Genomic DNA, 26410 nt, shown 5'->3' with positions numbered 1-26410 from the left:
AGTGCCAATAACATGTGCCATTGTTTCGACTCTGATAAATTTTGCTACGAGGATACCAAACCACGATGCATAGAACTGGTTCAGGGAACCAGACCAAAATGAGTCACTGTCACAGGGCTGAGGACATAAAAAAAGGTTGTGGATGAACTGTGATTCCCACCACACTCCACTCACATGTGGCTCCATTTTGAGCTCACGCAGTCTCATTTGGGTCTAAATTCCCACGCGGGATTTATCGGCCTCGTCAGGAGAGGGGCCAGCTGGGCTGGGGTTTCAGTAGTTGCCTCCGCTCAGCAGGCCACCAAAGTGGTCCCCATCTCCTGCCAGTCCCACACGCATGACACCACGAGACACAATGAACAGCATTACCAGCACCGGAGGCTGCTGATTGCTCCAAGATGAATGGAAGCTGCTCACAATTCTTCCTCTTATTACCCTATTTGTTTGCCGCCTTCATCTGCATTGTCGGGTGATCTCTCAAGCAGGAGTCGCTTGGAACTCCACAGTGGAATTTATTAGAGGGTCTCGCCTCTTGGGAATGCCTCAAATTCACACATATTCCAGATTGTTATAATTCCAGCCAGTGAGATAACTCACGCTTCTCCAAATGGGTGCAAATTCTTTAAATGCAAAGAGGCAATGAACACGATTTATAAATCCGCTTCGCCCCCAGACACCAAGCTCTCCTCGTTCTGGGGCGGCTTGTGATGGCTGAATTACTCAGGCTGAAAAACGATTCTCATCTAGAATTCACTCTCCCTGAGTGCGTCTGCGGCTGATCTAGTGGTTTGTAGCTCACACTTCTCTGTGCAAGGAACCTGTGGCTTTTATGCATCAATGAAGAAAATCCCATTCTCCGTTAAGAAGGAATATGCATGTACGTTTACGTATGTTTAAATGCAACCCAGCAACTAATACGCATTAAGCTTCTGTGTGATCATGCAGGTACTCTGTGGCTCTCTAAGCCTCCCCCTGACTCTAAACTTTCTCTTTTTTAATAACAGGACAGTAAACATCATTTAAAAAATCAAACTTTTAATGATGAAAAGCCATATACATTGTAACACTGTTTGTAGACACAGAAACATCAAGCAGCTGTCAAAAATACCCCTGGGCTTTATTTACATGAGGCCTTTAACCAACTGCTTTTTCCTCTGGGCCAGGAAAATTAATGAATAAAAATTTTAAGACACCATAAAAGCACCAAAACAAACCCTTTGCATTCATGGCGTTATCAGTGAAGCATCAGAATGAAAGTTCAGAAAATAAATTTTGCTCTCCATTATCAAAAACATGGTAAAACACAACCAACCTCTGCTGACTCCTAGGAGCACAGGACAGGGCAAGAGCGCATATGCTTCTAGTGCCTGTTTGAAAAAAGAGGGAGGCTGACTGGCCCAAGGTCACCCAGTCATTCAGATGTGGGAGTCTCGCCCAGTTCCGAATCTAAAGGTGTATCCTGTTGTTTCCAGGAATCACATCCGCTTGGTGTTCTGCCCTGTTATTTGAGAGTCCGAGGCTGACAGAACCGGTGTGACAGCCTGCGCAGGTCCTGGTCTGGTCTACATGGCAAGACACCGGCGACAGGCCTTTGGGGCTGGAGTTCAGGGCTGCAGTTAAGCCTACAGTGCTCAACGCTGGCCTCCATGGGAATCATCCTGTCTGGCCCAGGTTTAAACAGGAAGCTGAGCTCTTTGGAGAGTTAGGTGTTGGATAGTTTCTTCCTTCCTGACTCCTCCAGGTCTCCCAGCCAGCCTTCTCCTTGGACTCCTATGGCTCCACAATTGAAGAATTGATTAAAAACTGTCTTGTAGGGCTCCCCAGCTGTTTTGGGTGCGCCTTGTCCAGGGAAGGAATGGCAAACAGATTTTATCTCAGGAGAACATGTGCTGGGGTCTTAAGGATTCTGAGTCTGGATTCAGCTGAAAAAGAGCGCTGTTGGCTGACTAGTGATGTCTGGCACAGGCTGGAGGTGGAGAGGGGAACCGTTGGGGTCAGTGTCACTTGCCAGGTCAAGGGAACCTGCGGGAGTGGGCCAATTCCACATCCCTCCCTGCTCACTTCAGCGCAGTGCATGTGGCATACTTGGGACTATATAGAAGCTTAGGGACTCGATGCCTTAGTGAGCCCCTGCCCCGTCTTGTGGTTAATGCCTGGAGACAGGAAGTACCAGGCAGAACGTAACATCTGCATACCTACTTTCACTCCCTATGTTTCCAGGCACATCGTATGATCCTTTCTAGAAAAATCAGAGCCTTTCCTGCAGTATCCAGTTGTCCAGTTGTCCATTTGCATAGTGCCTTCCTGACAAAAGCTGCAAGGACAATCAGATAGGCTGTGGCTTCTTTCAATAGTTAGCAAACAGAACCTTGCTCAAGAGTTTTCATCTTAATGTAAGGACAGTTCTAATCTTTGCTTTGCCATGGTTTTTCAGAACTGCTAGGCAGTCAGGGGTGAGACAGACCGAGGGCCTTTCTGACATCCCTCATGTTCTCTTCCCTGTCCCAGGCAGGAGCTGACTGGTTTCCATTTCACGCCACATGACTATGAAAGCAGACAGCACAAGCCTGGGCACTTTCGGGCTTAAGACATCATTCTACCCTTGATCGAGGGTAATTCACCTCTTACCATGGTGCTGTCACGCCTAACCATGGGATTCCTCAAAACGGGGTCTGGACACCTGGTGTCAACACTAGAGTTTGGCTGAGGATGAAAGAGAAACCTTTTGCCTCCCTTCCTGTCCATACAACTGGAAAGAAGCTACACTCTTCCTAAAACACATCCTTACACTTCCACTGCAAAGGCCAAACGCTTGCTACAGGGCTACACCTAGCGTGGGAGGCGGCTCCCATCCTCCCCAAAGGGGTACCAGTACTGCTACCAGTGGGGACCCTCACAAAGAACTCCTCAGGTACAAAAGAAAATAGAAAAGGGCCTGAGGCCAGCAGATTTCCTACCTGTATCCAAAATGGCCTGTGGGAAGCATCACAGACCCCACCCAATACCTGCCCTTCAACCCTTCCAGACTCTAAGACTTCCGAGGAGCCACTCTTGGGTCATGATGCTGTACTGGAAAATGATGACAAAGGAGAATGGAATTTGCTGTTTTCTTTTACCAGGACAAACCCATTTTCAAATCAGGGTCCTGCACTATTTACACTCTCTTCCCTTCAGTGCTAGCTCAAGTGCAGACCCAGGAGAAAGTAATCAGGGACAAGTCTTGAAGTGTTAAGTGGTTTCATAATTTTTCAGAAGGTCACCGTGGTGTGGCTCAGCAGTCTCCCCGGCATGAGGCATTAAATGAGCCTTTGCTCATGTGGTTTTTAGGTTTGATGCTGCACTTCGTTTAGGTCTCTGAGCCATCATGCACCTGACTGCAGCTGGCCAGAAACAGGGTTGTCTTCTGAGGGTTTTCAGTCCTGAATTAGCCATTTTTAGTATCATCTCCACTTTCCTTTACTTTAAATCACTGCAACCTATTTCAGAGGATGCACTTAGAAGACATTAGTTCATTTTCTTCCAAATTTTGGTGATTGTTTTGTCAATTATATCTTCTTCTGCAACATTGAGGCACGTACTAAGACACCCAAAGCAACTTCAGCTTCTGATAAACAACTCAAGTTCTAAAGAATGAGATGAACCTCCTATTCACATTGGAAATATTCCACAAGTTAAAAATCAAGGTACAAAATGTAACTATTATTCTAAAGGCTAAAATCTATACACACAAAAATAAAGATTTCCAATGTAAATTTTACTATTTTATTTGTGAAAAAACTACAAGCAGAATTCATAAATAGACATTTCTATTTAAAGCAGGAAAATGATAAAGTGGCTTCTAATAACATAGTCGTGCACATGCCAGTAACAGGAATATATTAACATCTTTTATTTGCTAGACAAAGAGCAGTGTCCAATATAAATTTCCCCAAAACATTTAAGACCTGTGAATTTCTGACCAGTTCACAAAACCACCAACTGACACTTTAGCATGAAGGAAACAAAACAAAACAAAAAAAAAAAAACCTAACAGACTGTCAGCTCTAAAGACGTTACAGAGCAGAAACTTTCAAAAGCGTTATACAAGCTGTCTTTCTGGGCAAATGAAAAATATAGCTCGTATAATACATTAACAAAAATTCACAAGATAAGATTATGTTTTGACATACTTAACAAGCATTCTCTATTTGTCTCCAACAAACAAAGCTAAGGAAATAATGTAACCATCTTTACACAGTAAATTAAGGTTACAAGTCATACACAAGAACAGAACTGCTTGCGCATTAAAAACTGTTCAGCTCCATTGTCATACTCTAAATGTTGGCTCTTAAACCATTTTCGGTTACATACAAGCAAAGGTTATTATATATTCAGCAATTAATAAATTTTCAATAATTTAAGATACGGTAGCTTAAAAAAGTAGACTGAGAATGGTCTTGATAAGGCAGGTGAAACATCTTAGTGGAACTAAACTCACAGAAGCTTCTGCCAATGTTTTTAAATATCCAGATTGAAACTGAAAGGTTTTGATTAAAATATTTTGTGGGTGTCAAGATGTCTTTACTTTTTTCTTTTTTAACTGAATGACTCAAGCAGAGCAAGTCAGGTAAGCTCTGTGTGTGCGCATTCGGGCAAGTGTGAGAGATCTTGTGGTATTAAAACAAATGGAAACTTGCAAGCGTTAACACTGTGCTTTTTTTTTTGTTTTTTTAACCTGCTTTCTGTGCCACTGAATACCAAGTATTTCTGGTCCTCTTTTAATATATATCTTTGTAATCTACACTAGTGTTTTTAAGCGCTGCCTACTAATTGTAGGGCAAACTGCAAATGCAGGAAGTTACAGAAATTCCATTTCCAGAATACATGCCTGAGGGATGTCATCAATCTCAGAAATTAAAAGTCTAAAGTACCTACCACTTTACTACCCCAACAGAATACACAACGGCAGCTAAAGGGCTGGCCCTGTAACATCTGATCGCCACAGCTCCCACTGTTAGCTGCAGTTTCTACCAGGACGGCAATTTCATGCCACGTGTTCCGAAGTTAATTCTCCCGGTTCCTTCTCCCCTCCCCATTCTTTTAATTTATCACGGAGGCAAAACTGAAAAACCAAGACATTGGCAATGAATGAATTAGCAGCCTATGAGTAGCTGGTTAATCAGCTTTTTCCACTAATCTAGGGGGTCCAATCACTTTACATGAAACTAGTTTTCAAAAAAGTACACAGTGTTTCTGAACAAAGTGCATACCAGCACTTACTGGTTTAAAAAGCAGTGCAAACCATGAGTTTGGTGGTATTTAAATTTTTTCTTAAAAAGTTAATTTAAAAACTTAGCAATTTCTTACACCTCTGGAAAATAAATATGGCTGACTAATTTACCCTCCCTGAGACCCTTAATAAAAGGAATATTAAAAGTTTTAGAATGTCTTTGCAATATCCCACTAATATTAAAATGTGGACTTAAAATTCATAGTCAAATCACTATGTATTATATATTCTGATGCTTATAGAAAGCATCTGATTTCCTTTGGTTCATTAATAAATACTTTACAAATGTATTTAAAAAGATAAGCATAGCTTGCATCCCAGATACGAGTTTTTTAAAAAGAGGGGAACATTGTCCATGCATTTGAGAACAGGACCACAGCAACAAATGGCACTGCTTTTATAATCTAAATACCTTTACGAACAGAATTTAAATTATGGAACACTAGTGACTACAGAATAGTTTTAATGTAAATGTGAAAGGAACCTTTCCTGTTGGCTACTCAATTCAAGCTGTTAATTTTTTTACTTGTTGCCTCCACAGACAGAAAGTACTTCTATTATTAAGCAAACCAGGTTTTTAACACCAAAATGTGGTGCTTCATTACAAATTGGGCTGCCCTCCCGTGAGTCCCTAAGTCAAATTCTCATGTTTAAAATGACTTCGAAGTACTACAAACTCTGAGTGTATGAATGTAAAAGTCAAATAGAAGACAGACCCCAAATCCAAGCAAAAGCAAAGCAAAACAAGAAACATTTTTTGAATGAGGAGGGGTGGGATCATTTTAGTGGTCTTTGATTTTTTTTGTCAGACAGTACAAAAAGAGTGAGAAGGAAAGAACAGTTTACTCAAGCTATCCTTGTATCAGGGAACAAACAGATCACGCGCTGGCCGTGAGCCTGAGCTTTCCCTGCGACTCTGGCCACTGGCGCTCAAGCCATTCACTACTCCCCGCAGCAGGGAATTGAGAAATGTCTCCAAACACTGAAAAGCTCCATGTCCGGACTGGATGTGTGGCTGATAACTTTCGCTCAGTAAAATGAATTATGGTAGGTTTTGAGAAAGAAAAGCAATTCTCACAACTGAATTGGCAGGGTAAGGGTTCATCAACCAGGGGACATGAGGCAAACAAATTTCAATTACAAAAACTACCGCTGCGATGTCATATGGAAGGTTGAAACAAGGGATTGCTTCCTGTATGGACCAAAAATACAGTTTAGACTGTTTCAATCCTAAAACTAAGAGGCAATTTTTGGATTTACCTCAGACATGAGTAGAGGTCTGGAAAATGGATGGAATTCGAGTTACAGAATACCATATTTTCAAGAGTGCTTATGTGAGAAAACAGCAATGTCAACATGTAACCGTAAAATTTACACTAATACTTGGCATTCTGGAGCTAGTTTAGTTACTTTTGAATGATCAAAGCCCTCCCCAACTAAACCACTTGTGATTTGTCAGTTATACCATTGCAAATGCAGGCTATCTGGAGCAGTCTTTAAATTTGAGATCACATTGTTTAAAAAATATATATTTTTATATCGTCCAGTACTCCTTAGACAGATGAGAGAGTCAAGTTCCCATGAAGGTTGGAACATACTTCACATAATACTAATTTTAATTTCATTTCAGCACTTTCATAGAAGGGACTGTCCCAGATCTGTAACTGTTCAATGTTGTATTCACTTCACAGTGTATCAAGCACCAGCGTTGCCATGGATTGGTTTCAAATAACCCTTTATATATAATTTTATATTTATATATATAGTTATATCAAAACTGATAGTACATAGTATAACTGGAAGAAAGAACTAAACTTAAAAGGATATGCTGAAAGAATGGAGTTTGTGAACACAATAAATAAAAGTTCCCTCCCCCTCCCAACCCTCCCCCCAACAAAACAAAAACAAAAAACCAGTTGTAATGTACATGGAAAATTGTGCACAGCAGATTTTTTTTTTTTATAAAAAGTAGATTCAGGAGCACATCCAATTATAAATGATTGTTAGGAAAATCATATAAAACAATGGAATACATAAAAGTGTCAAGAGTAATCGTCAGGGTGCGAAATTCCTTGGTGGCCAGATGCCCATGGCAAGCAGAAATTATCCTGGCAGCATCACTAAGAGGTCGATGTCCACAGAAGATTCTCCAGGGGTGCAAGCAGCATGGGCAGGTGGAGGATTTGAATTTCATACCCTGATTCATAGTTTTCACAATTCCATGTGCAATTTCAGAAAGATTCATCATTTACTGCTGACATGTCGCCCTTTGGCGTGGAGGAACGGGAGGAGCCCTTGTCTGTGCTCTCTGACCCCGAGCTGCTCTGGTTCTGCTGTTCTGACCCTGCACTGGAGGTCACTGTGGATGAGGAGGTCGAGGAGGAGCGAGTCTTTTCCTTAAAGTCTGTGATAATGACGGTGACGTTGCCTACAGTTACTGCCAACTGCTGGGCGGTGCTCCTGTCTACGTTTTTCAGCCGGGGCCTAAAAGGAACACCAAAGGGGAACAGCCAATTAAAAAACTTATGCATTAAAAACAGCTTCTGGCAGAATGTCATCAATACACACAAAGATTTCATGACTCTAAACTGTCTGCCACACATGCCAAAGCTACAAGTGTGCTGGCCGACTTTATCAGTAATAGAAACAACCAGCTAGCAAAGCTTGAGACCACTGCAAAATCGCTAGCTTTCTCCTGCTTTGGCCACAGTATTTAAGTCGATTAACATAACAATAAAGGTCACCAGACCCACACCCAACTTTTCATCTCAAGGTCTTACCCTACAAACCCACCCCTTGATCGTGATTAAGTAAATCTTAGCAACTCCGTTCTAGTTATTGAGTACCTTGAGGTGTGATTTGTTTCGCTGGTCTTTGTTGTAGCATTTGCAGACTGTATACTGTTTGCTTCGCTAGGAGGATCTTTCAGAATGTCAGACTTTGGTCTAAAAGAGGGAGACACAAACACAGGCACTTAAAAGATATCTTGGATTCACCTGCAAAATAATGTCGTGTACTTAACCAGAAACTTACTTTGTTTTCTTGTTGGTATTTTTCTTGGTAACACTAGGACAAATTTCCTTATCTTTCTCAGGTTTCTCTTTGTCTTGCTTTTCAACTTTCTCCTTCTTTTCCTTTTTAGGGGGTGGTGGAGTGGCGTACTGTTGTGCCACTTGCTGGGCCACCAGCTGAGAATTGATCCGAGGTTTTCTAAAACAGTCAAGAAAAGAGGTATCATTATTTGCTCTGTAAATGTTTTTTAAAATTTTTATTTGGTTTCACAATTTCTTAGGTATTTTATTATTGACATCTGATAGCTCAAAACTGAATTTATGGTACACATATGTTATTTCTACATTATTATTTTGACTTAGCATGGATGAGTCCATAAAAATTTTCCTTTTACAAAGGAAATGGTATATTCTCATGTGCTAATACAAACACACACATCCCTGTGCAGTAAAAAACAGTGTTTCAGCCAATAAAACACGACAGTGTTTAGAAGAGCGCTGAGAACACTACTTTTTAGAGCTGTCAAGATTATACTGACTGACAGCTTTCAAATACTTCTGCTGCAGAGGGTTAATCTCATTTTATTAAATGGACACTGGTAATCCCTTGGAAAGAGAATGTTATTAGAAGTGTGACATTCACTCCTCGATCTAATTATTCCAACTTGTTCTGCTCCCCTACAGCTCTGTGATTGGCACAGACAACACATACAGAGCAATAAAAGGTAACTGTGGTTCATTGTTAACTCCCAAGGGAGTGAAGACTGAACGTCACCATAAAAAAAATCTTAGTCAAGTGATACATTCATTGTGCCATCAACCATTATGTCCCCGCCAGTCTCCAACTGACACTGAATCTTAGCACTATTGTTCACAAATTCTAAGTGGTGCCAAACACTTTTCACAATGCATGAACATTCACAGACCCAAATGAGAAAGGGAGAAAGGAATGCCTAAGCATTATTTCTATATAATATTAATTTTCAAAGACATTCCCATTTGGATAGACACTTATACAATAGAATAAGCTCTCCAACTTTAAGATGGAAAACAAGTATACAACAAGTGGGTCATTAAGGAGGTAAAGCAACTGGCTGCCAGAATGGAAGGTCACCTTCAGATCCTATAGTTCCCTCTGCCATTCCCCCGATGGAGGAGCTGACCAGAGAAAAGTAACTGCATAGACTAGGTCTGACTCATCAACAGGAGAGTCAGCTGTGGTGAACTGGAGAAAACAATCACAAATCGAAGAAAAATAAAACAAAACAAAGCTAGCTTCTTACATAATTTTGCTATTCCTTACCAGAAAACAAACACAAAGAGTCACTATGTGCATGACATGCTGACTCCCTACGTTAAGCATGGCTATGGGAGCACCCCTTGCCCGTGGATGTGACGTAGCTGACAAGGCAAGGAGGAGCCAGACGGCGACTCCACAATAGCAGCAAGGTTCACCTGAGTGCATAAGGCACTGGGTTTGTTGTAAGTGTTTCAGTACTGGCTTGGTGGTAGTGTGGCTTTGCAAGAAAATACACCTAACAAAGGTGCAAGCTCAGAGCAAGTTTCCTATATGCCTCCGGCAACACAGGCTTTGGTCATGGAATGGCGCCCCACACAACTTTGAAAGTACCCCGCAGCCTGGATCACAAGTGCCCTCACTTGTCAGTGAGCAAGGGATTCAAACAGATGTGAAAATATCCCTAAGGAAGGGGGAATGTGCTCACTCCAAGCACCCCCCCATCAAACACACAGGACTGTTATGTGAAAGGTAACTTTCCCCTTTCAGTGGTCCTAACAATGGCAGCAGCAGCCATTCTAACACACTCTACTCCTTCAAGGAGGAAGGATGGGTGTGTTGATACTTACAAAGAAGATAATGATCACTACACAACATTTCATATGCACTCGCTAGATCAGCTGTCTACAGGGATTATCAAACAGTTTAAATGAGTTAAAACTGCCACATATTAACCAATATTCAGGTGTTAAGAGTTAATAATATGAATAAATTAAACTTTACCAAAAACTACACCTTGAGGGAGAATTTCAATTAAGCCAATATGTGTATTCTACTCCAGAGAAATCTGACCTAAGAACATGATGCCTGGACACCTATTAAGAGTACCCTAAACAAAGAGAGAGTCAAAGGTAGTGGTTGGCCCCAGAAAACTCCCAGCCTAATCGCCAGGTCAACCCAAACTGAGCTTGAGGGGTCTGCCTCACTCCAGGATAACAAGCAGCTGTGTACTCCTGACAGCAAAGACCACATCTTAATCATCTTTGTCACCATGGCATTAAGCAATGACAGGTACTCAATAAAACCATCTAATGTTGCAGAGAAATACAAAGTAGGATGCAAACTGAGAAGAAGGCCCAAGCTCTCGTGATCAAGAGGCTGCTGCTGGACTGTTAGTAGGCTACGTGGGATAGGGGCGTCAAAGATTAAGGGACAGAAGGCTGCCAGGAGAACAGCATAAAAACCCCTCTTTGAGATCTGTGGTGGTAAGGTAAGGTAAGGTAAGGTAAGGTAAGGTAAGGTAAGGTAAGGTAAGGCTTGGCTAATACGCTCCTGACTGCACGTGGAAGAATGGCTGATCTCCCTTGACAGAGCTATGTACGCTCCCAACCTCTGCAACTAGGAGGTCATGCCAGGGTCTCCAGATTAGATACTATAAATTGCACTTGAAGCAGGAGAATTAGAACCATTTCACAGTCATCACAGGACAGAGACATTATGAAACCTGATTTAGCACACCTCCTTGAGGAGGAACTGTCATCTCCATTTTACAAAGTAGGAAGACTGAGGAGCAGAAAGATTAAGAAACTCATCCAAGGTTCAGTTCCATCTGGACTCTCCATAGACTCCTCTTATGGAGGTATCCTCAAACTAGTCTCCCTGGTCTTTGAAGGGCCCAGCCATGTGTGTGTTTCGGGCGGTGTGACTTGGACGTAATGTGACTTGGAAACAGGGTACTAGGGATGAAAACCAGGTCAACCCAAGTTATAGTTTAGCTAGACATCTGGCCAAGAATCCTACTGCCCTCAGCTTCACCATGCCTCACTCCGGGCAAGGAGGTCACTACTTGGTTGTCCTTACGGGAAAAGAAAAGGACGGGGGGGGGGGGGGGGGGGGGGGGCGGGGGCGGGCGGCAGGAATGTTTGCCTTGTTTTCATTGCCTTTAAACTCTTTCTGTAAGGAATAAACCTGTATCGTGGTATTTAACACTGCTTATCGGTGAGAAATAGTGACTTCCACAAATTTCTACTGCTTAATAAAGTCTTCCAAGTGTCATACAACACACTGTAAACAGCTCTCATTTAATGAGCAAAACTTTCATCGTGTTGTGGAAAGTCAAATCTTCAATACAGAGCTGACAGTCTGAGTTTCTAGGATTATCCAAGTTTCCCAAGTAACAAACCTTAAATAAGCAGTTAACAGCCTTCATAATAACAGTGGAAAACATTAGATCAAAGCACATGGCCTACAGTTTTTGGTGTCTAAGCCTCAAATTAAAACCAATCGACCACTGCAACCACTAAACCCTCCCAAAACAAAAAACTACTTGACCTTAGATACAACATAGTAAACAGAGAGCCCAATTTCCCTTACAAGTTTGGCACCAAATAATTTTTTTGTATCTTCTTTAAGACTGTATTTTTCCTTATAAAAAAATGTCTTCTTGAAATAGTTGTCTTCTTGCAATATATTATTTTATAGGTTTATTGTTGCTATGTCAATAGTTTACAAATGAAAATGTGCTGTGAAACTTCAATAATAAACATCAGGAAAACAGTTCTATTTATTTGCATTTAAGCCGCTAATATTTTAGAAAAGGGCCCATTTCCATAAAAAGTGAAGCAAATCTTCATCTGGGGACATTCTTAATTTTTGTAAAGGAAAAACTTCAGAGTATTCAAACACACTTGAACACAAATGAGAACAGAAAACAAAAACCTTTCTGGATTGCTTTGGTGTGTACTCATACCACTTTTAGGGAACACAGGCAAAACAGTATTTTTTAAAGAGGCATTTCTCCCACACACCCTTCTTTCCCTTTTCCTGTTGTATACTCAGGGGAACCTGAGATCTTACTGGTCATTTCTCAAGTACTCTAAATCTCAGCTATTACAACAAGTGACAAGAAGACAAAGCCATCTTCCTGCGCTTCAGGCAACAAAGAGCCAGAAGAATTTCTCACAAATTGTAACTTTCCTTGATTGTGTCTAACTTTTTATAAACAATTGTGCGTGTGTTTTGCCCACTTTTGGAATTTCACCTGGTGTGTCACCTTTCAAATAAAGTTTTCTCAAAGGCTCTGGAGTCAATCAACTCACCAATCTCAAACAAAAGATAATTTACAGTTAACATATTAATAGTTCCTTACAACTTATAAAATGTCCTCACCAAAGTAGCTTAATACATTGCCCTGTACTTCTTCACGCACTGCTTGTATGTTCCCTGCAAACCCTTCCTTGCCTTGGTAATTTGTAAGCTGAAGAATTAGCAACTTCAAGAATTTAACAACTCTGAGCAGGTCTTTCCACCATTGAGTGCACCTTTATCAGGATTCTTTATGATAGACCTCATTACGGTACTATAATTAAAGGAGCCTTCTCCTCATGGCCCGTTTTCCTATCTCTACACTCAAAAGGTCATCATATACATGTACACTGTGCATACATACACATGTACACTGGGTCAGCTAGGGTGGATCTGACTCCATCCAACGACGACTGAATTTATTATTACTGATGTCCCAAAATGCACACACCCCAGCCGGGAAACTACCAAAGTACTCTGCACAGCTGTTATTCCTCCCCACTAAAATGTTTTAAAAACAAAATGGGAATGGTACTAAATCTAACCCCAGGGAACTGGGTGGGCCAAACGTGTGAAACTGCTTTATGAACTGCACACAATTCTTTTTCTTTGCAAAATTACATTAAATTCACACTGAGGCTAAATAAATTTGGTCTTTCTTTGGACTAGTGTGTAAAAGATACTGTATTCCAAGGTGTAAACAACCAAATTGCAAATTCATTTGTGGAATACAATCTATTTTTAAATTGGGCAATGCATACATTTACCTTTAAGGCAATGTAAGTGTTAAAGCAACAGTTTTTCTATCCCCACAGCACTATCCACTGAACACCAATGGCCCCTGGCTTTGATAACTAGTACAACTTGTTTTCTGTTCACTTAACCCACCCACTCCTGTTCCATTATGTTTTTTAAATACCAAGGAACCTATATGACCTCGTGACTTTATTGAAGCCAACCATCACTGTAACACAGATAATTAAAAACTCAACTGTCACTTGGCTTTACCAGGATCATACGCTGCAGGGTATTATTACTTCCCCTCTGCTTCTGACACAGATCTCTTTTACCAGTTCTCTCGTCTCCCAAATAGTACTTTCCTCTCTCAGGAAACACGGGTCTTCACGTTCTCAAACCCTTTGGCCCATCCAGAAGGAACCACTGGGTGACCCTAACGGGTCTTAGTCCCATTTTTGGTTATTCTTTTCCACATACATCCTTGACTCAGGAGAATCACCCTATTCTGTATTAGAAAACTAAAAATTTCCCCCAAATCTGACTCCAACTACCAACTTTTCAAAACCCAAGTCACCCCCTTTCTCTCACATATCTTTCCTTCTGTCAGCTTCTTGGGTAGTGGGGAAACAGTATGGTACAAAGGAAAAGTATGGGCTTTGGAGTTAAGACGGCCTTTGGATTTCATCCAGACCCGCTCCTGAGCTTAGGTAAACTGCCTGAAATGGGAATGGAGCCATATCTAACTTAACGGGGCTGAAGTCAGGATGAAATGAGGTCCTACTCACTTAGCTCTTCTCGTAGCACATGTAGATATTCAACAAAATAATTCCCTGTAGAAATAATACATACATTCCAAAGCACTACTTTTCCAGCTGTAGATGTGTCTGCCACCCTTCTTCAGATACTGGGAGGCAAGTGGGAAGATTTACAAGTGAAAGAAGCTGGTAAACCTGCCCTGGGAAATGGTTCTAAAGACATAAATCCTTCACATATGTTAGCATCCTAAAGTTAATTATGCTGTCTAACAGCAACAGCAGCACTAAGGAGCCTCATCAACATAGCTGCCAATTTTTCTGCATATTGAAGAGAGAATTTTGGTTTTGCACATATCCTTTTTAAAAGAGGATGCCTTTAGGGGTGGCCACCATACCTCAATTGTACATCATATGCACATGGAATTACACAAACTGTCACCGTATACAGCTTGGTTAGGAAACGGCTCCATCACAGCTAACAAGCATCCTTACCTTAAACAGCAGATTGTGAAATATTCTACTCTACATTAAATTTTCCTTTTGAATATTCAATTGTCTCTTATGCTCTGAAAACACACTTAACAACTACTTGAGCACCAATAAGTGAAAGCACTACAACTTTTCTACAGCTCAGGAACATATATATTCAATAAATAAAAAGAACTACAAGTGGTTTAGACTCCTGGAAACAAAAGGCCTATTTTATAAAACCAATCTGGCAGCAACAGACAGATATCCCAGTCTCATGGTTCTCAGAGTGTTGGTCCAGAGACGCCTGGGGGTCCCCAAGATCTTTTCAAGGGGGTCTATTAGGTCAAAACTATTTCCATAATAATTTTAAAACATTACTTGCCTTTCCATCACTTTTGTTTTCTTGAAAGTAAAGATAAATTTTAAACTTATTAAACACTACAACTTTCCAAAAGTGGGCTTACTAAAGTATTTCAACTACAGAACATAAATCTGGCTTCCTGCCATTTCCTCTGCCCTGTGGTGTCTATAACACAATTTTATAGTGGTCATTCAAATATTTTTAAGCAAATGTCCCATAATAAATATGCCCTTAGCTCTCCCACAGCCCTTCTCCAAAAAGCAAGCCCACTGGCAAAGAATGTGTTAGTTAAATGTGCCATGCAAAGAAAAACACTTTCTAAATTGTTGTGAAAATGGACCACTGTTTGAAGATAGCTAAATTTTTTTGATACCTCCATTCCATATTTTCAACATGAATTTTATTTTACAGTAAAAGACTTTGGCTTTAAGACTGAAAGGGGTCTTTAACTTGCTAAGGATTCGGTTTGTGTAGTGTTTTAGAATCACCATAACATTTGAGGCAGTGTAAGTACCACAGCAGCTGCAGAGGCTGACACTGCAACCACACAGACACGGTGTAGACAAACCTCTGCACCTGCCTCATTTGAAGGAGGAAAGCCTATATACAGGTCTGCCCAGAAAGTATCCAGCCATGTAATACCAAAAATAAGACACATTAATTGAAGAAGATACAAGAAATATTGTACACAGGACAATAAGGCCTCAGTTCCCTTCAGAGTAGGAACCTTGAGGCACCCAGCGTTTCTTAACCTACCTAACCCATAGGCATTCAGCATGTTCTGCTTGTTGCAGGCCTTCCAGAACGTGGCTCATTTTCAACAGAGTCTCAACCATCTTTGAAGCATTTGTCCTTTTTTTAATGCTGCACTCATTTCATCATCCCTGAAAGCCTTCTGAATTATCCAAATAGTTTCCGTGGAGGAGTGTTCAAGCTTAACCCAAAATTTGATGCATATTTGTTGCTCTACTTGCTCAGTCATTTTGAATGCAACGGACACACAGTACACACGCTCACTCAGCAGCATCTAGTGCCCCATTGACTAGTACAGGGACGTTGTCATTGTTCATGCATGCGCATCCCTGTCCTTGGCTGCCAGGTTACATCGATGTCTTGCAAAGTGTTCTCATTATATTAACAATGGCTGGATACTTTCCCGACAGACCTCATATGCATCCATCTCTACTTTCTGGACCAGCATCCCCTGCTTCTCAAATCTAGGCTGGGTTAAGGTGCAAAGATGTAACACTGTGCCTTCTCTCCCTCTCAGTTTCACCTTTAGCATTTTGGCTTATCCCATTTCCTTTCCTACTCCCTTTGTACCATCTCTTCTGCATCTCAGTTTCATCTTTAGCATTTTGATTTATTAAGCAAACTTTTCCTAGTGTCTACTATATGCAGAGGCAGGGTACTGTGCATTCTGGGTGTGTGCATATACGCTCATTTTCCAAGGGGCCAATTAGATATTAATATAACACAATAGATTCCAATGGGCCAGACTTCTGGTGAGGGCCATTTGTCTTATATGGGGTCCTCCCTGTCCCACAAGCTGAGACTAGGTCTTTAATAAATGAGATGCCTAAACTCTTCCCTCTTTGCTTTCTATATTACCTTAGAACCCTAACTCTATGACTTTGGATCAGTTCTGTATTCACTCCAAACTTCAATTTCCTCATAGATAAAAAGAGTAAGGGATCTCTAAGGTTCCTTTAGCTCAGACATTTATATTCAATATGGAATAAAGACAACTAAAAATTAAAGTATTTGTTCTTGAGGTGCAGGTAAGTTTGCAGTTTATGCTCTTAGTAACTCACTTAACCTGTTTTTAAAAGTCAGAAATAAACATCACATTTTTATAAACATTCTACAAACTACATACTGTTGGTTTAGTGACTTAGACATGACTTCTCCCTCTCCCCTCAAAAGATATATAAAGTACCTCACAAATCATGTCGGTGATTAAGATAAATCCCAGAAACTACAAGTTTCTAAGTGAACCATATTTTCAGATGCAAATAAACTTGATAAATCAAGTCATTCTCCAAGAAACACTATACTGAAGCAGCCCAATCTGCACTGCAAATTACTGTATAGCTGTCAAAGATCCCATTTAAAATGTATTTAACCATTTTGAAATTATAGTACATGTCACAAAAGTGGGTACTTGCAAAACACAAAAGAATTAGTAATTCTTCATAGAAAAAAGCTATTAGATAATTCAGCCTAACAAATACTTAACCCGTTGCCCTCCCTCAGGTGTAGGTTTCCTCACATGTGTTAAATTAGGGGTTAGACTAAACTAAGGTAATCTAAGGTTTCCCTCAAATCTACTCTTTAAAACAAAATTTAATAGAAAATAAAAGTTCTGACAAGCTAATTTATGATCGAATGATCCTGTTATAACAGGATTCCTACATCACTGGTAATTAAAACCTTCTTGAAGCCCATTATCACATCAGAAAGACCTCAACCTCTCTGTCTACTGCAGTGTTTCACAACTTCAGCACTACTGATATTTAGGGCCTCATAACTCTTTGTTGTGAGGGCTGTGCTATGCATTGTAGATGCCAGCAGTCCACACCCCCTCAAGTTATGACAGCCAAAAATGTCTCCAGACATTGCCAAATGTTCTGGGGTGGGGGAAACACTCCCAGGTGAGAATCACTGGTCTACTGTCTACTCTTACGCTACAGGAATATAGCATAAGGGATAGAAATCTTTGCAAATATGGGAAGGCAGCACAGAACAAACAGAACTCCTCCCATCAAAGTTTTATCAAAAGATACCTGCCCCAAACATCTGCAATGTATTCATCTTTCTAATTGGTGGGGGTTATGAGAGGGTAGGACATAGGAATTCTAAGAGCAATGAATATACTGATAATGCGTTATCTTTGTATTAAATTGTGTGAACACTCTTTTATTACCAGACAGACCCTTGAAGGAAGGCTATTTGATCATCTCACTACAATTATTAATACAACTCTGACTTGGTTTTGTTGTTGTCGTTGTTTTTTAAAGAGACACAGTCTTGTTCTGTAGCCTAGGCTGTAACTTAAACTACTGGACTTCAGCAATCCTCCCACCTCAACCTGAGTAGCTAGGAATATAGGCATACCACCACACCCAGCTAATTCTTTTTCTCTTTTTGTAGAGATGGTGTCTCAATATGTTGCCCAGGCTGGTCTCCTGGCCTCAAGCAATCCTCCAGCCTTGGCCTCCCAGAGTGCTGGGATTACAGGTCTGAGCCACCGTACTCAGCCAACTCTGACAATTATGAAATAACACCATCAAATCATGATCTTTATTTCCATTAAGGGAAGGAAATGGTTTTTGAGTAAGGGAAGGAAAATTTTAAGGTTATCTTTATTTACATCTTTCAAATGGTTGAAAAATGAGATGGGAATGAAGGTGAAGACTCTAAAATTACCAGTACACACTAGGTAGAAACACCAGCACTGAGTTTGAGAATTCTACGAATTCAAAAAATACAGTTTTATTCTGTCGGGGGTGGGAGGGGACAGTGTGGCACAAGATGGCAATTTATACGCCAATTTAAAGAGCAATCTCTGAATTAAATGCTGAGTATATTTTTATATGTAGATGAAAATTTTCTAAGAAATAACCAGAAAATAATTAGAATTATTTACATAATAATAGAAACTTGAATAGATGAGATTTTGAGACCCACTGTCAACAGCCAGGTATTATAGCCTAACATGCCCAAGCACACACAGTGTCTTAGTATCTGAGAAATTAATCATGCAAGTATCAAAATTTACTCTAGCTAAAAAAAGAAAACATTTGTCGGAAAAATCTCTTTATTTATTTATTTTTTTGGAGACAGGGTCTCGCTCTGTCACTGGGGCTAGAGTACAGTGGCTTTATTACAGCTCATAGCAACCTCAAATTCCTGGGCTCAAGCAATCCTCCTGCCTCAGCCTCCTGAGTAAAGCTGGGCCTACAGGTGTACACCACTACAACTGGCTAACTTTTAAAATTTTTTTGTAGAAACAGGGTCTCAAACTCCTGGCCTCAAGCAATCCCCAACCTCAGCCTCCCAAAGTGCTTAGGATCACAGATGTGAGCTGCTAAGCCATAAAAATCTTAATAGCCAATTCTTCCTAGAATTTATCCTTTTCCTTTTGAAGGACCAAACGGAGTTGTGTTCGAGACATTACATTAACAAATACTAATATTTGCATATAAAAAGTTAAGTCCGCACAGCCCCCCCCGACATCAGTGCTTTTCTTGCCTAAGCAAAATTCTCCAAGAACTTTCCTAGCAAAGAAGTGTGGTGAAATGATGCTAACTGAATATATCAAACAAAATAGATGTTATCAATGTTTTTAGCAAACATTTATCACTATTATATTCAGAACACATTGCTGGGAGTATACTCTGGTATGCAAACTCTCTCCTTCCTCTTCCTCATTCTTCACATGCCAAGAGGACCTCAGAAAGGATTCTCAAATCTATCCTATCCCCACTTCTCACCTGCACTGTTCTTCCCACATCCTAGTTCAGGACCTAAATACCTTCCTCCAGAAAGTCCTATCTGATCTTTTTTCATCTTCCCTCTAGCTATCATGCCTGATGCTAGAGCACCAAAGGTCCTAAAAAAGAAAAGATAATTGCCTATTTGTCTGCTTAAAACCTCTGCCACAGCCTGTTGCTAACAGAAGGAAATCTTAACTCCTTAGCTTGACATACAGGGCTCTTCACGAGTTTGCCCCAACATTTCTTCCCAGCTTGCCTTCCCTTCGCACTCACTACCCTAGGCTTGTTCACACAACTAGCTCAAGCCACACTGGACTTTATCTTATCTTTTCCTTTTACCACTTGCTGTATTTGCTTATCTGCTGTTGCTTAGCTTCTGAAATGCCCTTTCTCCATATTTCATCTGCAAAGCCCATGCCTACTTTTAAGACCCAGCTCAAATGCCACTTCTGCCGCCAGCTCTCCTGGAAAGTAAGTTTGTGGCCAGGTTTTCAGGGTTCCCAAACCACCCTGACATACCTCTACCACTGGAGGTTCTACATTATAATTTTATCACCCTATTTGTCTCTCCCCACTAGATTATGAACATCTCCAAGGCAGTTCTGACCTTTTCAATGTTATGCTATACCCCCCACTTGCTTCAAAATAATTGTTTCCGCTAGTATCTCAGTTAATGCTGGCTGCAAGAATGTCCTCTGTATAATGTGGCACAGACAGCAGATGCTGTTGTCAGTATGTAGCACAACACTGTATTATATATAATACTGTACTTAGCAGTCTCTCTGGTCCTCCGAACTGAGTTCTTTGGGCTTGCGTGCTCTAAGTCATCTTTTATACTGCTATTCCCTACAAAAAGCCTGGGACACAGTAGGTTCTCAGTGACTATAAATATCCCAGAGATAGAACAGCTTTCAGTTTAAAAGAGAAGTAAAAAAAAAACCAAACAGGTACTGAATGTTTCCTATGAAGTGCTGTGTTGAGCATCCTACATATATCATCTCTCACAATCCTCACAACTCAAGTTATTGAAGGAACCAAAGGCCAAAGGTCCAACAGTAAATACAAGGCTAGCACCGAGGACAGTGTAGCCCAAAGTGTATACTCTTTCCACTAAACCACACTGCCCACTCAATGACCCCGACCTTGAGAAGGGAGGGAGATGAAAAGAAGCCAGTGAAAGGGAGGAAAACAAAGGAAAATGGGATACCATTTTAAAAACAGAGAAAGTTTCCAGGAAATAATGGTCAATAATACTAAAAGCTGCAGCAAATAAATATTGAGGACAGGCCTCTGAATCTGGCAATCAGGGAAGTGTCCTTCCAACAAAGTGTTTCTTTTCTGATTGCTTCACTGGATTACATACATACCCCTTGACCCTTCACCTGTCCTCCTCCCTCAACTATCCCAACTACTTAAATGTATCACACCTATACTCACACAATACTGGTATGAAAAAAGCAGACTTTTACAACCTGTTCCACAGTGCCTGTTATTTTTAAATACCTAAGGGGAACTAGGACAAAATTCTTAGAAAGCTGAGTCTAAGTCCTTCAGGAATGCGCTTGGTCTTTTCTGTTTCTTTTATCAAAGTAAAAACAAATGTATGGGTAGTAAAAATGGAGCCCCTAAAGTGTGATATAATTAATAAGCCTGCTTACCTAACTTCAGAGAAACTACATCATGACAAAAGTAAGTATTGCGGCATCCAGTGGGATTCCCAAACTATCAGTAAGATCTCCAATCACACAGATTAATCTAAATACTTAGCTTATGAAAAACGATATTTGGATAAACTGGGATGGTTGTATATTGCGTACACGAAATCAAAGTATCTGCATGGGTATAATCATTCCAATACAACAACTTTTCAATTTGGTATTCCACTGTAAATAGCTGCCTTGGCATTGAAGTAATTCAATTTTCATTCCCTGTGGGTTTCCAATAAGGTCAGGATTCTATATGTCCCATAAATGACTTTGAAATGTCTTTGTTTGAAAAGGACTCCCAGTCCCCCAAACTAAATTGCTCCAAGTGCACTTTCTGCAAAGAGTTGCTGAAAATTTGATTCACTAATTTGCAAAGATAAAAGATTTTTCCAATGCTTTTTCAGAAGTAGAAATTTTAAATGTTCTACTTTTTAACTAATTTTAGACACAGACAAGTTGCAAAAATACTACAGATTCCCCATATACCCCTCACTCAGTTTCCCCTAATGTTAACATCTTATATAAACACAGTACAATGATCAAAACCAGAACATTAACACCTGTCCAATACTGTTAACTAAAACACAGACCTTATTCAGTCTCCCCAGTTTTCTCACTAATGTCCTTTTTCTGTTTCAGGATCCTGTGTGGGCCCCACATCACATTCTGTTGTTATTTCTCATTTTTTAGGCTCCTCCTCTCTATGATAATTTCTCATCTATCGTGACTTTGGTCAGCTATTCTGTAGAAATGTCCCTCAATTTGGGTCTGATATTTTCTCATGATCAGAATGAGGCCAGCCATTTGGACAGTACCACAGCAATGATGCTGTGCCCTCCTCAGTGCACTGTATCAAGGGGTTCGCGATGTTGCTGTCTTATTTCTCCACCTTAAAGTTACTATTAATATCTTTCAAATAAATATCGTGGCAGAGATACTTTTAGACTATACAAATGTGCTGTTTCCCCTCAAACTTTCAGGCACTAATTTTAGCACTCAAACATGTATTCTGCACAAATCATTACTGGGGTTTTTTTAGGGGGGAGGATGGGAGTCCTAATGGTGATTTTCTAGTTCTCTCTTTTCTTCTACATTTATTAACTGGAGTTCTTCTTTAAAAACTGTCTCCTCTCTCCCATATATTTACTCATTTATTTATTTCAATATGAATTCACAGACATTTATTTTATCCTGGGGGTTAAAATCCAATACTGTCATTATTTTTTTGCTCAAACTGTTCCAGCTTTGGTGATCAGGATCAGGGTGATTCCTGTTTTCTTTTGGCAAGCCACCATCCTCTCTTGAGCCCTTAAAAGTCTCAAAGTTTTTTAGGACCAAATGTTCCTTGGATTATTTCATATTACTAAGCATGTACTCAAAGAAAACCATTACAGACAACCTAGAGAAGGAATACAATATTCTAACAGGTCAGTCATGCAAACTGACTAATCATTATTATACCCTATCCCAATTAGCCTTATAGTCCCAACAGCATACGCGTTACTAAAAGTTGAGTGTGGGGGTTCTGGATATCATTATGAATACATTTTCTTAAGAGTTTTAAACTAATTTATATCACCAATCTAACACTTTTACTAATGAAAAATTGCTGTGTTCTAAAGACATGGGTCATCACCAAACAATTGGTGGCCAAAAGTAGAAACGCCAGAACTAATGACAGATTCGTTAGCTAGACAAAGCGTCCTCTAAAACATAAAAAACACGTTTTTCTGGAATTCTGGGCAGGGAGAGGAGAAAAGATTTCAGACTCTGAAAGAAACTGGAGCTATTTTGCCCAGGCATAAGGGTACAAGAGCCAAGGCTAAGTTCATGTTCCAAAGAAGACCAAAAAGCCTGTAGTGGAGGAAACAACAAAGAATCCACTCCTGATTTTACCCAGCCCTCCCCACAGCTCAAATTGAACTGAAGACTGGTACCCCCAACACTACTCCCTGCCTGTTCAAAGGTGCACGATCACCTGCCATCTAAACAAAAAGACAAAAATAAAAACAAAAAAAGGGGGCAAAAGAAGACTATGACATGTTGTAGTTTGATGACTTGGTCAGTTTTCTCCCCTCTAGGGTAAGTTTTAATGAGGTACAATTTACATAGAGTAAAATGCACATAGTTTTAAGTTTGCATTGAAGTTTTGACAAATGTATATAGCAGTGTAATCGCCACCCTCAATCCTCCTTTATGCCCCCTCCCAGCTCCAGGAGGCCACTGATCTGTTTTCTGTCACTGTGGATTAGATCTGTCTTTGAGTTTCAAATAAATAGACTCACACAGTATATACTCTTCTTTTTGTGTGTGGCTACTTTCACTATGCAAAATATTTCTGAGAATCATACATGTTGTTGTGTGTTTTGTTTATCCAGTCTCCCACTGATGGTTATTTTGGCTTTTTCCAGTTTTTAGCAATCACAAATCTGAGATGAACATTCACGGTCAAGTCTTTGTGTGGACATATGTTTTCATTTCTCTTGGCTAAAATGCCTATGGCAAGCGTATATTCAACTTTATATGAAACTATCAAACTCTTTTTCCAAAGTGATTATACCATCTTGCATCCCCTCCTGCAAAGTAAGAGCGTTCCAATTGCTCCACATCCTTAGCAACACCTACTACTGTCAGTCTTTTTCATTTCAGCCATTAATGTGCGTATATAGTAGCATCTCAATGTGGTTTTAATTTGCAATTCCCCAATGACTAATGATGTTGAGCTATTTTTTTTTTTTTGCCTAGAATGCACTTTTATACAAGTGCAGTTGATGGCTTAACAGAAATGATAAGCCTGTACAATATTTATGGAGATCAAGGAGTTTGCCAATATGGTTATCTGTCGAAGCTGGGAGATGAGCATAAAGATTGTTATTTACTTCTACTCTAGTGTTTCAATTATATCCATTTAAAAAGTTAAAAATAAACAAACAAGAAGCCTGCTGAGTTGTATGCCCAGCTAATGTCTTAGTGTCTTAATTGAGGTATAAGGACTCAGAAAGAAACGAATGAAAGTAAAATGACAGCTCAGCTACTTGTCTAACCTAGGCACAGAATAACAGAATAAAGCATTTCTGACTCTGAGTTAAACAGATTTACAAGAACATACTATCAACTAACTCTAAAAAATTAACCAACTGACCCAGCCGAGTAAGTGTGTATGCTCTACATAAAGGCTTGTAAAATCAGGGACTTGGATGTAGAAACAGTAGACAGGAGACAAGACTGGAAAGGGGTGCTGGAGGATATCGCTATCCAGTACTTTGGATGAGACAATCAAAATCTGAAGGGGTTCAGCGAACTGGAATAATAGATTTGAGATCAGACAATAAGATTTCACAGGACAGCAATATTTAGGGAGATAATCTGCTTGCTGTATTTCTTAATCTGAATGTAACTGTTCTAGTGAAAAGAGTAATAGACATTAAGAGAATGGAATTTTAGCCGTGGCTCTTTTATCAATTTGCAGATGACTTATAACAACTTAGACTTCAGCCTCAGTTTTCTCCTCTGTTAAAAATGAGAAAACACCTGTCATACATTCCTCTCAACCTGGTTGAGGGAACAAAGGCTAAAATCGGTAAAATAAATACCTGGAAGAAAAAGTATAGAAATGTTATTTTGATTCTCACACACACTTGTGTGTACATATTAACAAAGCCGATCCAAGTTTTAAAAACTTTGGTTTTAGTAAAACCAGAAGACTATTTTTCCAAGTTTCAGACAAATATATACCTCAGAGGGTTGATACCACATAAGAAATATTCCAGTAGGGGAAAAACAAAAAAACAAAAAACCTTAAACACTACATCTATTGAGCACCAGTGACTCTAGTTTTTAAAAATTGTATTCCATATTCTTTGTATTATTAAACACTACATGAAAAGTAATTTGCCCTTTTTCTGATTACCCAAGCCTGCTGTTACAGTGAGATTCCCTGTAGACGCATTCAGAGCTTCCCTACCCTGTACAGGCTCTGCTGCTGTCTCATGGTACACAGCAGTGACATAGTGTCCTACAGTTGTGCCACCTCTGTCACACTAGTAGCTGTCCGTGGTTCCTGCTGTTATTGCAAGTCTTCCACGCTAGCACCCAGCCCTCATTCTGGGACTGGAATGCATGCATTTAGAACAACATTGAGAACACAATTGTTTCAAAAGCAGACCACAACTTTGAGTTCCATTTCTGACCGCTAACTCAGCATCCTCTCCAAGTGTCTTTTAAAGAGACTTATCCTCTTAAATAAGGCAGTACTACATTAAACTGATCAGTTATAAAAAGTACATTTAAAACTTCCTCCTATACTTAACCATTCTTAACAAACCACAACCATGTTATTTCAGTATGTATCCACATCCCAAACTTAAAATCCAGTAAGAGAAACTTCAAAAAGATGCAAACACATCAATAGTCATATTCATCTATAAGTATTAAGTATTATCTCATGGGAACAAATACAGCCAACTGGGGCCAAAACCACTCCCTTCAAATGACAGCTAAGAAATGTATTTTTGATTGGTAGAGACTGGGGTGAGAACGTTTCATGACTACCCACTGAAATCTTAGTCACAAAGGAGGCGTTGCCTACCCAACAAAGGACCGATCTTCTCCTAAAAGAATCCACAAATTCAATTCCTAAAATTTTTCCAAAAGCACAAAACTCAAAACTTCATACAGAAAAAAATATTCATTATCAGTTTAACCGATTTGTTTACATAACACCAGAATTTACTTCATTCAACCTTCTCAACTACTGAAGAATAATGATAAACCCCTTGCTGATAAAGTTTTGAGTTAAGAAAAATATGAACATGTTTAAAATACAAGTGCTAAGGAGAGCCAGTGCTTGGTTGTGGGGGAAGGTACAGCACATGGAGATTCCCCCCTCTGAAGCTTCTGAGGAGCAATCCACACTCGGAGATCTACAAGCTGTGGAAGTAACTACATCAGACTAGGGGGCTGATAACCAAACTCTTCCTTGTGCAACCAGTCCCTGAAGAGCCCATCTCTTGATCACCTAGATGCTGCCTGAAGCCCTAATTCTGCCTGTGAACGGCTGCACTGCCAGGAGAGGAAATCTCTTACTTAAGAAAAGCTCATCTCTCACTTCTGTTTGTCACCACGGAAAATCGAGAGTTCACAGTTCATACATACTGAAGGGTCTACTAAGTGCAGAAGTGGCCCCGTGTACTAGATGTTGCAGGAAAACTGAAGGTAAGTCAGAGGCCAAAATATGAGGTGCAGTAAGATGAACATCAAGAAAGTACGAAGTGTATCAG

At 40.0% G+C, this 26410-nt stretch overlaps 1 protein-coding gene across 1 annotated transcript in view; it reads right to left on the bottom strand.

Moving 5' to 3' along the window:
- Positions 1-3748: 3748 nt before the first annotated feature.
- The window catches only part of LOC123623561 (RING1 and YY1 binding protein), a 74698-nt gene continuing 52036 nt past the window's right edge, over positions 3749-26410 (bottom strand). The window contains exons 3-5 of the mRNA XM_045530770.1: positions 8303-8479; positions 8116-8214; positions 3749-7753 (exon numbers count right to left, since the gene is read on the bottom strand). Coding sequence (XP_045386726.1) covers positions 7501-7753; positions 8116-8214; positions 8303-8479 — 529 coding nt within the window. The 3' untranslated portion in view covers positions 3749-7500. The remainder of the gene's footprint in view (positions 7754-8115; positions 8215-8302; positions 8480-26410) is intronic.

This window comes from Lemur catta, chromosome 18 (assembly GCF_020740605.2).
Source record: "Lemur catta isolate mLemCat1 chromosome 18, mLemCat1.pri, whole genome shotgun sequence".
NCBI lineage: Eukaryota > Metazoa > Chordata > Mammalia > Primates > Lemuridae > Lemur > Lemur catta.
Note: the sequence above shows the minus strand (reverse complement) of the source record. Positions and strands in the feature narration are given on the sequence as shown.